The sequence below is a fragment of the Limulus polyphemus genome, unplaced genomic scaffold, assembly GCF_000517525.1.
Source record: "Limulus polyphemus unplaced genomic scaffold, Limulus_polyphemus-2.1.2 Scaffold253, whole genome shotgun sequence".
NCBI classification, from domain to species: Eukaryota; Metazoa; Arthropoda; class Merostomata; order Xiphosura; family Limulidae; genus Limulus; species Limulus polyphemus.
This window is the reverse complement of record NW_013665863.1, coordinates 538,870-554,536: the sequence shown is the minus strand read 5'-3', so window position 1 is coordinate 554,536 and position 15,667 is coordinate 538,870. Positions and strand designations below refer to the sequence as shown.

At 33.6% G+C, this 15,667-nt stretch overlaps 1 protein-coding gene across 1 annotated transcript in view; it reads left to right on the top strand.

Moving 5' to 3' along the window:
* Positions 1–10,542: 10,542 nt before the first annotated feature.
* LOC106478826 overlaps positions 10,543–15,667 on the top strand; it is a 25,688-nt gene continuing 20,563 nt past the window's right edge. The window contains exons 1-3 of the mRNA XM_013939396.2: positions 10,543–10,601; positions 11,112–11,300; positions 14,856–14,947. Coding sequence (XP_013794850.1) covers positions 11,180–11,300; positions 14,856–14,947 — 213 coding nt within the window. The 5' untranslated portion in view covers positions 10,543–10,601; positions 11,112–11,179. The remainder of the gene's footprint in view (positions 10,602–11,111; positions 11,301–14,855; positions 14,948–15,667) is intronic.

Here is a 15,667-nt window from a genome sequence, read left to right as displayed (position 1 = left end):
CATAGCCTTCCAACATTTGCCAAAGTGAAGCTCATGTTAACTGGTTGGAGTGGTGGCGTTACTCAGAGCGCCTGGTACATGACAGTAACTAACAAGGCTTTGCTCACTCCTGTTACAACCAGAAACTCTATCTCCTGAACATGTATACTTACCGGCACACACCAAGCTCCACCCTGCTCCGAGAGAGCTGGGCTGACCACTACGCCCTTTGGCACAAGCTGTTTGCTGCACTTCCCTGAGTCAGTGTTCAGATCTGACTCACGCTTCATTAGTTTTCTGGGGCTGAAGAAACATCAGTTGTAGCTTGGAACCGACTCTCATGCTCCTGGCATGTAGTTGGCCATGCCTGGATGTTTCATCTATTATGCTGCTTCGCAAAATATGGAAAATTTTTATGCATATCCTACTCCTGAGTCCATCCATTCCAGTCAGTGATCTACTTGAAAAACCTAGACAAAAAACACAACAACCCAATTCCTCTGTGGCTGTACCCTTAAACATTGGAGGAAAGACCTACTTTACGACCCACATAGAAATCTGTGATCCAGACCGGACTGGACAGTCCTATATGTTGGGGTTAATGAAGTAGGCTGGTATTGGGGCTCTCACAATCAAATAAGTATTATCTCTCAACCTTAGGGTTGCAGAATGGCGAGTTACTGGAGGTACCTTGCCCATTGGCCCTGCACGACCCCAGATCTTCCATGATCCTTGGTTGCCTTGGCAGTATATCTGGCTTTTTAATATCCTACAGATCACCATCTATACAGCTCGTGCCCATTGTCTTGCTTGCTGGCAAAAAAAGCCCCTGATGGTGAATGTCGTACACTCATGATATCTCCTATTGCTTTCTGATAGCTGTGTGTGGTAATGACAAGAGCCAGGGTTCGACTATTTTAGCCAGCAAATGTTTAGGGGTTCTGTAGAGATTCACCCTGCCATGCACCACCACAACAATTCTCAATCGTCCAAGTTTCTCGTGCATTGAGGCTCAACCTCGGGGGTAGATCAATTATGGATACACCAGATGACAACAGTTTTCTCCTTCCCGGGTCTGTGGCTGTAGTGAGATGGTCACCAAGAACCTTCACAGGATCGACAAAAGCTGAACGTCCAGGAGAGGTCTTCTCCTAGATGGGATCACTCTTCTTGACAACCACCTCTCCTCAGCACGTGATTTTTTCTCCAGGTCATATGTCCTCTGACTGGTAAAAAATGTCACTTCCACAGGTTTGGAGCCTCGACACAATTACCGGAGAACATAAAAACATAGACACACACACTTATTCAGGGAAACCAAACTTCCACAATAACAGTATTTGTAGTCACGGCACTAAAATGTCTCATTCCTGTTTATTCTTTTATATTCTCAGATACAGTGATTTCCCACCGAATTGTATTCTCAGATACAGTGATTTCCCACCGAATTGTATTCTCACATACAGTGACTTCCCACAGAGTAAATGGGTTGGACTTGCAAAAGCAGGAGACCTATCAATACTATATCAGAGAGTATAAGTTTATCTTTCACCAACTTTTACTAAGTCTGACATAAACAAAGAAATGACATATAAAACTGTTAAAATAAACAACCTTTTTACAGTGAAAAAAAGTCAAAGTTAAGTTGAATAAAATGAGATAAATGTTCTGAACTTGTGAAACACCAGAAAGAGAGAGAAAACTTTTATTATCTGTCTCTTACCAGTTCAATGTGAGCCTACCCTGAATGGAAAAGAAAAATAAAGCTAAAATTTAAAGAGAAAAAAAAAAGCCCTCTATTTGACTAAAACAAAAATATCTGCCCAAAACCTCTAAGGAAATTCTCAAAATCTAAACAAAACTAAAATCCAAGTTTTGCCTAGGTTTGTCTATATAATGGCTAGCCTTTCCTTTTACACACAAAACATACTCATTGGAAGTCGACATCTTGAGACAACCAGAAGAGTCGTCACACGACCGTTATGACGTAACGTGTTTAGGGTCAAAAGTCAAATGGACCTAGCTTAGAACCATTATTACTAAGCTCGGTAGAAATAATCAAACGTACCCAAGAAATGGAGTTCTCTTTTTTTGGGAATAAGTTGTTAATTTTCTAGGGTTTTTTTTTTTGTTTTTCTTTTCGTATTTAGATTTATTTGATGAAATAAACTGTTTCGGAGCTAAATTTATAATGGCGTCACTTACATTTATTTTAGCAAAGGGTGCCAAAAACGGTTTTGATGTTAAAGTAATGCCCCTGGTGGTTCATCGTTAAATCTTAAGACTTATAAAGCTAAAAACCGATTTCAATATCTGTGGTGGGCACAGCACAGATAGCTCATTTTGTTACTTATGTGCTTGAGAACAAAATAAATAGTTAGAATAGCAAAACTTAGATCTTCTCAACAATAATTTTATAGAACAAATATTTCTTTTCACTGCGGTGAACAGTGAAGTTGATACTTTACGTCTTTAAACTGTGAAGTTGATACTTTAGGTCTATAAATAGTGAAGTTGATACTTTACCTCTACAAACATTGAAGTTGATACTTTACGTCTATAAACTGTGAAGTTGATACTTTACGTCTATAAACAGTGAAGTTGATACTTTACGTCTATAAACTTGTGAAGTTGATACTTTACCTCTATAAACAGTGAAGTTGAGTAAATTTTGAAGTAAAATAATTCCCTTAGCAGCAGCTACTTCTTTTAATAAAGTTTCGTCATGTGTGTGTTTGTTTCGTTGAAACCTACTGAAACAGCTGTTCCTATTCCAAAAATTAACTAAAAGGTAGGCTATTAAAGAAAATTGTACTTCAACAAAATATTTTGTTTGTATTGGATCACAGATATTTAATCTCTAGAGATTCTCAGGAAAAGGACTGTGGTGAATGAGTGCTTCAATTGAATTGATTTCCCACCCAAACACTTTAAACTTGGTCTATAAATTATCACCATGAACGTGTCTTGAAAATAAGGTTTAATAGAACTGGAAAGATAAAACTCAAGGCTTCACATCAAACACATGTAATAAAGCAGTGGCTTACAAACTTTGTGTAGTGACGCCCCCAACTCCTTCGTACTGAATAATTTTAATTTTCACGAGTAATAATAACAACAAATACAGTAGTTTCTTTGCCACTTTTTATCAGGTTTTTTTTTTAAGTATTAGCAGGAAAATTTAAGGCGTTAAAAATTTAATTTTTTTCGTTTTTTCTGCTTCTGTCATTGTTATTTTTGGCTTCTCCTGGCAAAAGGTGCGCCCCACAATTTGGAAACTACTGTATTAAAGGATGATAAATTGATGTACCAATTCAACAATACATAGGGGCTCAGATCAGAACGCCGACGCCCCACGTCACTCCGAGGGGGGGGGGCGTAAGGGTACATTCTAAGTAAGTTTAGTAATAATCAGTCCAGCGGTTCGCCAGTTATAACGCACAGGGGTGACATAGGGAAGTCAGATCCAAATGCTGACCCACTATGTGGTTTCCCTAAAAGTCCGAAAGGTATATGCCATGTTTGGTGACATTCGGTCCAGCGCTTCGCCAGCTATAAGCGGACACACAGAGTTTTGTCAAATAATGGTTAAGAATGTACAGTTTTAATGATCATGTGAGATAATTTTGAAAACATTTTAATTTTTATGTACACCGATCTTTACAAAGGACTAAGGAAGATAATGAAGAGACCCGCAACTCACGAGTTGACGTAAAGTTACCCGAATGTTGACTCCACCGCAGTGATTGACGGGAGCAGTGACCGAATTATAGCAGCAACGTTAAATTGTTTAAAACGAACGCTGGTTTTACATCATCACGTTAAATTAAATAAGGGGAATGTTTCTTTTTTTTTCATTTTGATGCACTTGAACTACGTCAGCTTGGTTCAGAGCACTGTGTAATCGTTCAGGATGTTTATGTGTTAGTATTTTTAGGAGTCTGAGAGTAAGTACCTCGAAAATGCCTCTGAATTTATGAACAAAATTAATATCTTGTTTTGAACCGTACATACCACGTCACATCACTTTTATAGTATTGTGTTAGTTACAAAAAAATTAGATACGCTAAGTCACATTAACTGGACAAGCGCGTAGCTATAATTTTGGGTGTGTAATAAAAGTGAATTATTTTCAGACCAAGAGGAAAGGGTTCTTTGGGAAGTTTTTCTGTGATGTTAGTGCAGCGCTCTCTGGGGAATGATAGTGCATTGAAGTATGGAAGATAAGAACGAAATTTTGTTGTTGATTTTTAAGGAACGTTTGAAAATTCCGTATTCGATGTCAACATATTTAAGGAGGTTTTATTATTTGCATATTTTGATAGAGTTATGACAATTAAACAAACACCACTCACTTCACCATAGAGAGGGGAAAATATTTTAAGTAAAGATTTGCATTTTTTTATGCGTTTCAGTTTTAGTTGAGCGTAGAACCATAATCTATGGTTAAATAAATAATATCTGAAAGTGTACAATAAAACAACGAAACGTAAAATGTAATATATAGAAATGGTGCTTAATTTGGAATTTATATGATTATACATACAGGAAAAGATATACTGGACTACATATACAAGACTATAGATACTGCACTATATATACTGGACTATAAATACTGGACTATATATACAAGACTATAGATACTGGACTACATATACAAGACTATAAGTACTCTGCTAGGAATACAGAACTATAAATATGAACTAAATATACAGGACTAAACATACTATATATTGAACTATATTTACAGGAGAATATATAATAGACTATATATATATATAAATATATGTGTGTGTGTGTACTGGACTATATATACAGGACAATATATAATGCAATACATATACAGAAGAATGTGTACTGGACTAGTGCAGTATATATTGTCCTGTATATATAGTCCAGTACACATTCTTCTGTATATGTATTGCATTATATATTGTCCTGTATATATACATATACAGAACAATATATACTGGACTACATATACAGAACAATATATACTGCACTACATATACAGAAGAATGTGTACTGGACTATATATACAGGACAATATTTATGTTGGGAAGGCTAACCATGTAGTAAATAAATGAGCACCGATTATATGGGTACTTCACTTTGTACCAATTCATCTGAACTAAGGAATACGACTAGTTTTATAGCTTTAGCATTTATTTAAGTTGATAATTTATTGATAAACTTTGTTTTCACTTTAAGTCTCTGTAATATTACTAATATTATTAACAACGTTGTTAAAAAGATAGTTGAACTATATATCCAATAATACGGTAAATTGTCGTGATTAAATTAAAATAAAAACATTAAAAATTATTAAATAATTATGAACTAAAATCATTTTACTGTTTTTTCACCCGTAAGATAAGCTGATAATGTCCATAATTTTTTAATAATAGGTTTTATGTAGAAAAATCAACTTAGTGCAGTATAATTAAAATCAAACTTTATGTTGTGGAAAATTGTAATTTAAAACAAACAAACAAAAAAAGATATTACTTCGACCTAAGCATTTTACGTTTAAAATACAGCCAAGTTAGAGTAAAGTGTCAAAAAATTAAAATATATCTGCCAAAAAATAAAATAAAATAGTCAGTTTACATAAAATGCCAAAACTTGTAAATATGCAATTTACAAAAAAGATTCAAGTTGAATAATGATGTATAAATATGTAAAAAATAATAATTGTAAAATGTCTTAGTTAAATAAGTCACAGTTGGGGCAAACGTATTCTATCCTTTTTATTGACATATTTGTTGGGCAATATAACCCATTAAAACCAGCTTTAACCTTATTCTTATTAACCACTAGAAAAACCTGCTTTGCCCATATAGTTATTTACCATTAAAACATGTTCGGACCATATTCGTTTTAATCATTAGAACCTGATTTGACCATATTCTTATAAAATACTCACAGGTAAGATTGAGTTCAATTAATGATAAATATTCCAAAAGAAAACTTTATGTTTTAGAAACTGAATGTAGTACGTAGTGGGTAAGACAATTTTCGAAACACTTCGATGCAGACAAAAAAAAAAAAAGTCTGTTAAATAAAATAGAAAAAAAAGTGATAAACTCCTTAAAGTTATACTCCATAATGGTGCAAGCAATTATTTTAATTGAATGGTTAATATTCTTATCCACTTCCAATACACATTAATCGTTTCTATAGGCCAACAAACGTTAGATTTTGTATACTCGCAAGAAATGGTTGATTTTTTAATCTTACAAGTTCATCCCGTTATTGGTATCAGGCTAGAAAAAATTTAAATTGTTACGTCACTTAGACGTATATTTGTTTCGTGATACTTATTTTATAGACGTTCAGATATTCTGAATGGTATATATGTAAGTTGTTCTTTGTATAAAACGTACTTTTACGTATTAATTATTATGCACAACTATGCTTAGAGAATGTGAATTCAAAGTATAAATAATTTTATTTTTTATCAATTTTTATTACCATTTTATTTGAAATAAAATATTAACTTGTTCTTTGATTTTGATATAGTTTTGAAATAAACATAATACAACTGAAATTTTTATTTGTATGGGTAGTGCCATCTAGTAAAGGTAAATTAACAGACTTGCCAACGATTGTAATTGTAATATTTTTTTTTTCGTGTAAACGCCACTTCGATATAAATATAGATAACGAATTTAAATTCATCAACTACCTAATGTTGTTACTAGTATTTAAATTACCGTGTAGAAATTAGTTAGTTAAAAAAAGTTTAGGTTTTTTACAATTCTTCAAAATTATTTTTGTTATAATAAGCAAAGTTCGCAAAAAAATCAAATGTAATGTTATAACACCCATCAAATTAAGATAAGAATTCTTAACCCTGGAATATGATCTTTCCCACTACGGATTTTATATAACTTATGTTGCTTGAGTGTTATTTATTTTGTAAAGGAACTATTTTTGAAAACTATAAATATGGCAAAGGAATTACTTTCCATAATCAGAAAAGTACATTTATAGCTCAGTAGATGGAAGCAGCTATCAACCTTCTTTCTTTTTTCGGATAACAAAGTTTTGTTTGTTTCCATTTTTGAAAACTACATTTTCAAAGCTACAACAATGTATTATCCGCGCTCTGCCCACTACAAGTATCGAAATTAGACTTTCAGCTTTCGGAGGCTAGTAATTTAAAGAAATACTTTCCCCTCTGATTTTCTAGCTTGCTGGTTTAACAATACTTATGCATGTTGAATAAAAATAATTAAAGTAAAAATAAATAATAATATTGTGTTATTAATACCAGAATTTTTATGGGTAAATGACTACTATAAAATTGATAAAACTTACACTTCAACATCGTAATCTAGTTCACACCGTAACAGCTGTCGTTCATGAAATTTTATAACATGAATATCGTCTCAATCAATAACACAGGACTGCGAATTTAAACTTCATAAAAGTTGTTTTGGTTTTAATAATGGATTTTCCGCAATTCAACTGCGCAGATTTCGAATATAATATTCATTTTTTATATCACGTAAGGATTTTTTACAAATCGGGAATAATAAAAAAACTCTTACTTAGATCACATTTACCACAAATATAACAGAATATGTTTGGGTCATTTACACAACCTCTTGTTGCCATAACAACGAATAAATAATACTGAAAATAAAAAATAATGTCAAAGTGCACACACAAACAAATACTATAAACAATTGATACATTATGTGGTCTGTTAACCTTTTATATACAAACGGCGTGTTTCTCGTGGGTTTTAGAACAATCGATAACACTTTCACGTCGCGATTGGTCTGGAGAAATCTATAGCCAGTGGTTGTCAACATTTTAAGCATAACAAAATGTGACATATTACGTTTTGTGAAAAAGTCTGTAAGTGATGGATTAAAATGGATATCATTTTCGGGTTCAGCATATAGGAATTACCTAAGAACATGTAAACATTTCAGGACAATAAAACCATCGTAGACCTGTATAATCGGGACCTACGGAGGCTTAGATCCACTCACACACTGTACACGTACAAGAGCTTCATTCATCCCTGTCTCACGTATGGCCATACCCCCTGTATTTCTGCTTCTTCTGCTTTCTATTCTTGTACCTGGTTTTCAAGCACCATGTCCAATCAAAAGTTGTACGATAGTATCAATTTTCCACATATCCTGTTACACCTGCGACAGCTTCGAACTTGTTAGATTACCAAGTGTTTTCTTTTCAAGAGTGTGATATTCATGGAGCAGTGGTGAGCCTTTCCAATTCAGAAGGAAGACTGCCAGGATAATCATGGATCAAAGAAGAACCTGGGTTAGAACAGTACTGATACATAAAGTGCTGAGTGCACTTCATTTTCTGCTACTTTAGGGTAGGAGCCTAACGTTCATCACCATTTTGGGATCTCTGAGAGCTCCTACAATATATTTTATTCACCATGTCGAGGACATCTAAGTCAGGTCATGCATGGAAAGTCATGAAGAAAAGTGTCTTGCATCAATGATGGTTCCCCAAGAGTAAGGCAAAACAGACCATGTTGCTGACATTCACAGATAAAAAGAGGGAGGACTGGATTATATCCTGAAGCATTTCAGGCAGATAATTGCCTGGAATAACTAGGCTACAAAACAGCTGTTTAATGTCTTGTTCTGAAATTAGACCCTGGCCCTAGACTTCATCTAGTACTTGAATAAGGAACAACTGGGAGACTGCCACACAGTTGTTACTGAGTTGTGTACAGATGTTTGATCAAGTAGAAAACAAAACAATTCATTGAGTCAAATTCAAGGCGATAGCACAGAAAGCTTAACAGTCCTTTTTGCCTGTGGTCCAAAAGACCTTTTTTTCTTCTTCTTGGTTGAAATTATTGAGAGAATGATTGAGTGATTTCATGGGTTAAATATAATAATTTTCAACAGATTTAATATAATTTTCTAAATGTGGTTCTCTTTTGCGAGAGATGTCAAAGTCAAGTTTTCTTTGATAGTGTAGCTTTTTCGAGGTGGCGAAGGTGAGATTTATTGTAAATTAATTCCAAGAGTCTGAATTTTCGAGAGAAGTCGTTGTAATTCAGTCGATAAGGGCTACAATAATAACAAATCAGTCTTTTATTTATTTAAGATCATTACGTTCATGTACGTTTCTTACATGAACGTTACTTTGAGTTCACATCTACAGTTTTCTACCATCCTAAAATTAATTCGTGATACGATCTACCTCGGCCCGGCATAGCTCGCCCTTTCAGCCGTGGGGGCGTTATAATGTGACGGTCAATCCCACTATTCGTTGGTAAAAGAGTAGTCCAAGAGTTGGCGGTGGGTGGTGATGACTAGCTGGCTTCCTTCTAGTCTTAGACTGTTAAATTATGGACGGCTAGCGCAGATAGCCCTCGTGTAGCTTTACGCGAAATTCAAAACAAACAAACGGCGTACCCCAATAAATCACTGTAAATTGAGCTTATGAAAAAAAACTTTACTCCAATATTTTGGCCAGTCCTCTAAATGTAATTAAATTGTTTGCCACATACACTCAATGATTGGCCCTATGGTAGAACTCTGGATTGCAGAGCTGGAGAGCCGGTTTCGGATCCTTGCGATACCACAAAGTACTCCCCTTATTTTAAGCTGGAATTGTGGTATAAAAGTGACAGCCAATTCGTCAATCCGTTAGTGTGGGTGGTAGAGTGCTGCTGAGTAACTGTCTTCCCCTAGTCAGTAGTTCAATATTAGGGACGGTGTTTGATACTTTTAGCAGTTATGCCATACATACAATAAATACAAAATACATACCTTGGTGCGAACCAAAATTTAGCTTTTTTCGTGCTTGTCTACTTTTTATAAGCAAAGTTTCTGTGTAACTAAATTCTCTATATATAATGCATAACAATGGGCAAATATATGCCTAGTCTAAGACACAAACCCTACTGAGTGCGTATAAAATTTTACCAGTAGAAAAGAAACTTTTTCAAATAAAATATATACGTCTAAAACATCGCTATAAATAAACCTTCGTGTCTTTTAAAATAATTATTCAACGAATGTGTGTAATAAATTTTAATATTGTGTGAATTGATTTTTTTTTTTACTCCTTCACTTCATACATGATACAGGGATTGGCTCCCGAAAGACACGGATTGTAAAGTGCACAAAACATTGATATTGTTACGTCTCCGTTTGTTAATTAACTTCTCGTAACTTCGTTCCGACGAAACTTTAGCGACACAAGTATTTACTTAATAAAACTGGTTTATTCTTTCCAAATATAACTCTGCGATACACTTAATTTCAACATTCGCGCTAAAACAAACAGTATCACGAACGAACGTTAACTTCAACAATACCCTGTGACTGCAGTTCAATTACTCACTGTCTATACACACATTACATTATCTCGTCACGTTGTCACCCTCTTTTATATACCAGCCTACCCTATCTAGTAAATACTAGAGCATTCGCCAAGGTACGGGATAGTTCTAGAAACTAGAGGGTGTGAGAATAGTCACGTGATCTCGATGACGCAACAATATGTTACAGTCATCTAATGTTCATCTATTATTGATTGGTAATTCCTTTTTCACCCTGTACTTAGCTTTTTAAAGCAACAGCAGATATGCGTAAGAAAGCAAATTTCAAGGGGTAATGATAACATCGTTTATACTAGAATTATGATGTTTTTTAGCTTATGTAAAATATAAAAGAAACGACTCGACTTTTCAATACCCCTACGACTTTTGCAGTACCTTATTTAGTATTCTACAAATGGTTTGGGTGCAATATACAAGCCATTTTTGTTGTATGCTGCAAGAGAATAATAATAAGAAGAAGAATTCCAAACGGGTCGTTTTGAGAGAATTTTCTTTTCTTCGTAAATCTAACATGCGATCCCTATTATTATTATTATTATGAGCCACTTTCGTGGTTCATGATAAATAAGTTTCTATGCCCCCACCTCCCCGATGCCTTAGCGGAATCCTTATGGGCTTATAACGCTAGAAATCATGTTTTTGATTCGTACAGTGAGCACAACATAGATAGCTCATTGTGTATCTTTATTCTTAATAACAAACAAAAGTTTCTACGTCTTGTGAACAGTCGAATTTGTAGTTGCACACTAAGCTATAACATTTAAGTTCTTGTTTTATGTAGAGCTTGCAGATGGCGCTCGTCATACACTACTGAAACCATGCGTTTTCATTCCGTCAAGTAATGTAAACATGGCTGATGATGGGGCGGACGATCTTAGCAATGTTGAAGCAGAGACTACATTTGAAGTTCAGTTATATATATATGATTTATCTAAAGGTTTGGCAGGGAATTTATCTTCAATTTTCTTAGGTAAGGCATTGTTCATCTGAATACCATAAAGATATATAAATGTATACTCTTAAAAAGATTAGAAAATGGACAGAATACTAGAGTTAGTTAGTATAGTAACACTAACAGTGCAGTAACTGACTTAGTATTACTAAGTAAGATATATAACTCAATATACACTATGGCAGTGGTGACGTATGAAGTTATGTAAGACTTAGATTATAATACATATGTATATATTTAATACTGAAAGATTGTTGAAAGAGGTCTAAATCAGTGTCCATTTTTTAGATTGAATAAACCGGACAAAAATGTTTTAGTTAAACTCAAAACAGTAAGCATTTATTATTATCTATTTGTTATATAAATACCTAATAATAATAATAATACACTCAAGATAAAGTAAGAAACTTTTGTCCAAATAAAAGTTTGGAATAGTAAACTTGGGAAAAATAAATTAACCACAAATAGTTAAGAAAATCCAAAATTATGGTTAAAATATATACTGGGTGAGTCAAAAATCCTGATTTTCTCTATTGTTGTGAAGTTAGTGGGAAATATTGAAAATCTGCTGACATAGAGTGCTTAGGTATATTGGGAGTCATTTGTTACATGACACAGTGTCATGATATAAAGCAATGTTCCACACCTACTTCACAACAGTAGGGAAAATAATGATTTACGACTCATCCTGTGTATGTATATTATAGAAAAGAAAATCATAGTTATTACTAAATAATAGGTTATCTCTCTGTGGGTAGTATTTATCACACTAGAATTTTGACTTAAGAATATAAAATATATATTACTAGTTACTACCTTGCTATAACTGTAAGGATATAGACATCCCCTTAAGTTGTGATATGGTTCACATTATATGCTTTGCAAGGGAAACTGGTGAGTGACTAAATAGGCACACACTAGATTAGTATGTTAGTAGTGTTGAAGTGTGTATAAGGTAACAAAATATCAAGACTTAAGTAACTTTTAGAGAGTAAGTGATGTAAAGTGCTGGAAATTTTGGAAATGAATACTTGAAATCTTCGTACTTTTTTCCTCCAAAACTGTTGATTAATTATTGTTACAATCACTGAAAAGGCAGAGAGAATATGAACTGCTGTTAGTCCAATATAAACTCAAGTAATGTATAACATTTACTAAAGTGTGCATTAGGGTGCATCAAATTTACTTAGTAAAAAATTTTATTTTGTAATTGCTAGTTGGCAGGGTGTGCAATAGTTGCCTTTTATTATAAGAATTAATGTTGTGCAGTATGAAACTCCTCCAATTATATCTTAAATTGGTACAAGCAAACCAAAGTTTGAAAATGAAAGTGTATCATCTCTCCATCAAATGAAATAGTTAATCATGAGGACTTAATGGTTTCAAACTCAGAAGATTCTGATGTTGCTAATACTGTACCTTCTACATCAAAATCCTAAAATAAATAAACAAATGAGGACACCACTTCCAATGGTAGTGAGAGAAGCTGACAGGTACTGTATTTCAGATAGAGCTGCTGCAGCCCTTACCTCAGCTGTTTTGGAAGATATGGCCATTATTCAAGAAAATGACAATGCTAAAATTGTTGATAAAAAACAAGATATGACGAGAACAAGAAAAATACCGAGGAACATTATTGACTTCTGGTGAATCAAATTGTATTAAATCTATCCTCTTGGATGATAGAAAAGATATGTATAACTAAAATTGTCATTAAAAATAGGCAAAAACATTATAAACATGTAATCATGGAACAGTACATAACTTTGGTCAGTTAACCTGAATCAATTTTCATGGATCACATTTCTCCTTCTTCCAGAACATGAGAAGGTATAAAAAATTCTATCATTCAGTGGTTTGAATATAAAATTTCATCTGATCATATAGTTGCTGTAGGCTGTGATGGCACATACGTCAATACTGGAAAAAAGCTGGAGTTATGCGGCTTTTTGAATTCCACTTAGGAAGACCTGTTCATTGGTCAATTTATTTGTTACATGCAAATGAGTTTATCCCTGCATCATCTAATTACACATCTTGATGGAGTAACTCTAGGACCGTCCGCTTTTTCTGGTCCTCTTGGAAAGAAACTGAAAACTTGTAAATCATTGCTTTCAGTAAACTTCAGTCAAAATTACAAAGTCATTACCAAAAATTGACCATTCTGAGGATCTTAGAACAGAGCAAAAATATTTGTATGACATGTGCTATTGTTCAAGAGAAATTGCTTTATGTGACCCTGTATAATGAGCCATTCTTGCTGGTTATCAACAGCAAACAGGATTTTGTGTCTTTACGTCGCAACTGCTAACCCATCCGAGAAGCTTAGTTTGTTAGTGAGATATGTAATTGAAGTGTATGCAACAGTTTGGTTTAATATCAAGAAAAATCCCTCATGCAGCCATCACTCACTGCACCTTTTTCTACTAGTAAGAAAATTATGTTTTCTTCCTGAATCAAAGAAATATGTGGTGGAGAGAGTAAGCCGGAGAAATGCATATTTTGCCCACCCGGAAAAGTTGCTGCTTCCAATGCTTGGAGATGATTCTAAGACTATCAGACAACTTGCTCTTCGTAGAATATTAGCTGCTTGATCTACCTCAAATTCTATCACAATGAGACAGTTTGTGGTTTCAAATATTGATATAACATTACACTGATCTAATAATGTGGACTGAGAGTAGAGCCACCACTTACAAAAAATATAAGCAATGAACAGTTGTTGTCTTTCATTAATCAAGATGACATGCCAGTTTTCAAGTTCAGTATGTCATGTCACACACAAGCAGTTGAAAGGCATGTTAAAATAGTAACAGAAGCTTAAGTAGCTGTTTGTGGCTATTGCTAAAGAAAGGGATTCATTAAAGCAAAACTCCAATCTGGCAAAATCATGAAAAAATTTAATACTAAGAAACAATACATAATTCAGTGATTCTATTGCCCAGTGGAAGGGTGGTTGGGTGGAACTCAACATGCAACTACTTCCTTGTGGGGAGTTCTGGGTATTTTAGAATATAAAACTCTTAAATTAGCTAAACATTGCATGTCCAAAGTTATAGTACTTTGATTTCTCATATACTTTGATTATGGATATTTTAAGGAAAATAACCGTCCCTCATGGCAGAACAAGATATAATTTTAGAAGCCTGAAACTTACCCACATAATTACTACTATTAAAAGGCACCAATCACATACCCTGCTGATAATGATATAAGAAATTTATATTTTCAGTGCACCCTAGAGTGCATGGTATGTAATTTATGAAATACCATAAAAATGAACCCAATAATACAAATAAAATATTTTTTATGTATTGAGTTTCTAATATCATCAAAAAAGAAATGATGTCAAAATTTAATTCTAAACCCCTACACCACTCTTTTAATTAGCTGAAGTAAAGTAATGTATTACATTCATAAAATGAGTAATTGAGATAGAAGCAAACATATATATGGCCCGTATAATTTTTATTTCACAGTTAAAAAAAAGAAACACAATACTTAGTTTTTTCTCTTAAATCAAATCTAAGTATTTTGTTAAAACATTTCATATTTGATGATTTACTGTAACAGGAAAACAACTCCCTGGCATTTGGCATACTGGAATCGTAGCTTATGGTAGAGAATACTTCTTCGGATCTGATGGCATTAACAGTTGTGGACCCGTAAGTTGTATTAGTATAGGAAGTTAAATAAGAACATTATTTCACAGTTAAAAATACTTATCTATGTTTGTCTTAAGATATTAAAATCTCATGTAATTAATCTAGCTTGGTAAGTGAAAGCTGATTCAGATTGAAGTGTCAGTTTTCACTGTGTCCTGGGAGGGAATATTTTCTCTGTTGTGGTAAAGTATTGTGTGTATTACAACTGACTTATATTAATTTAGAAATCTCAAATCAACTAGAGGTAGTACTTAAAGATGCTATAAAAACTAGTGAATTGTTTATACTAAAAATATACTCCTGCCTCCTTAACTAAGGCAGTAATAAATTATATAGTTTTATTGCCTAAAACCTACAGTGCTACAGGGATATTTTTAAGCCTTTCTTGTCAACTGTATTTATATTAAGGTTGTGATGAATTATTTCAGAAATAGATGTCAGAATTCTGTATGATTTCATGTTTTTTGAGACAATTTGTGGGTGTGATAAATAGTCACTAGGCCAAAATTTCAAACAAATCTCACAACTACTATTATTCTATCATATGTACCAAACCTAATGACAAAATCAAGATGGCCTTATCAAATTCCATGTTAAAGTTTACTTCAGAGCTGGAAAATATGTAGAAATCGATTCAGGAAAGTCAAACAATACGCTTCTAATAAAAAGCAGAAAAACTATTTGCAAAATTCCTAATTTTTTTTAAAGATTCTTTTATTG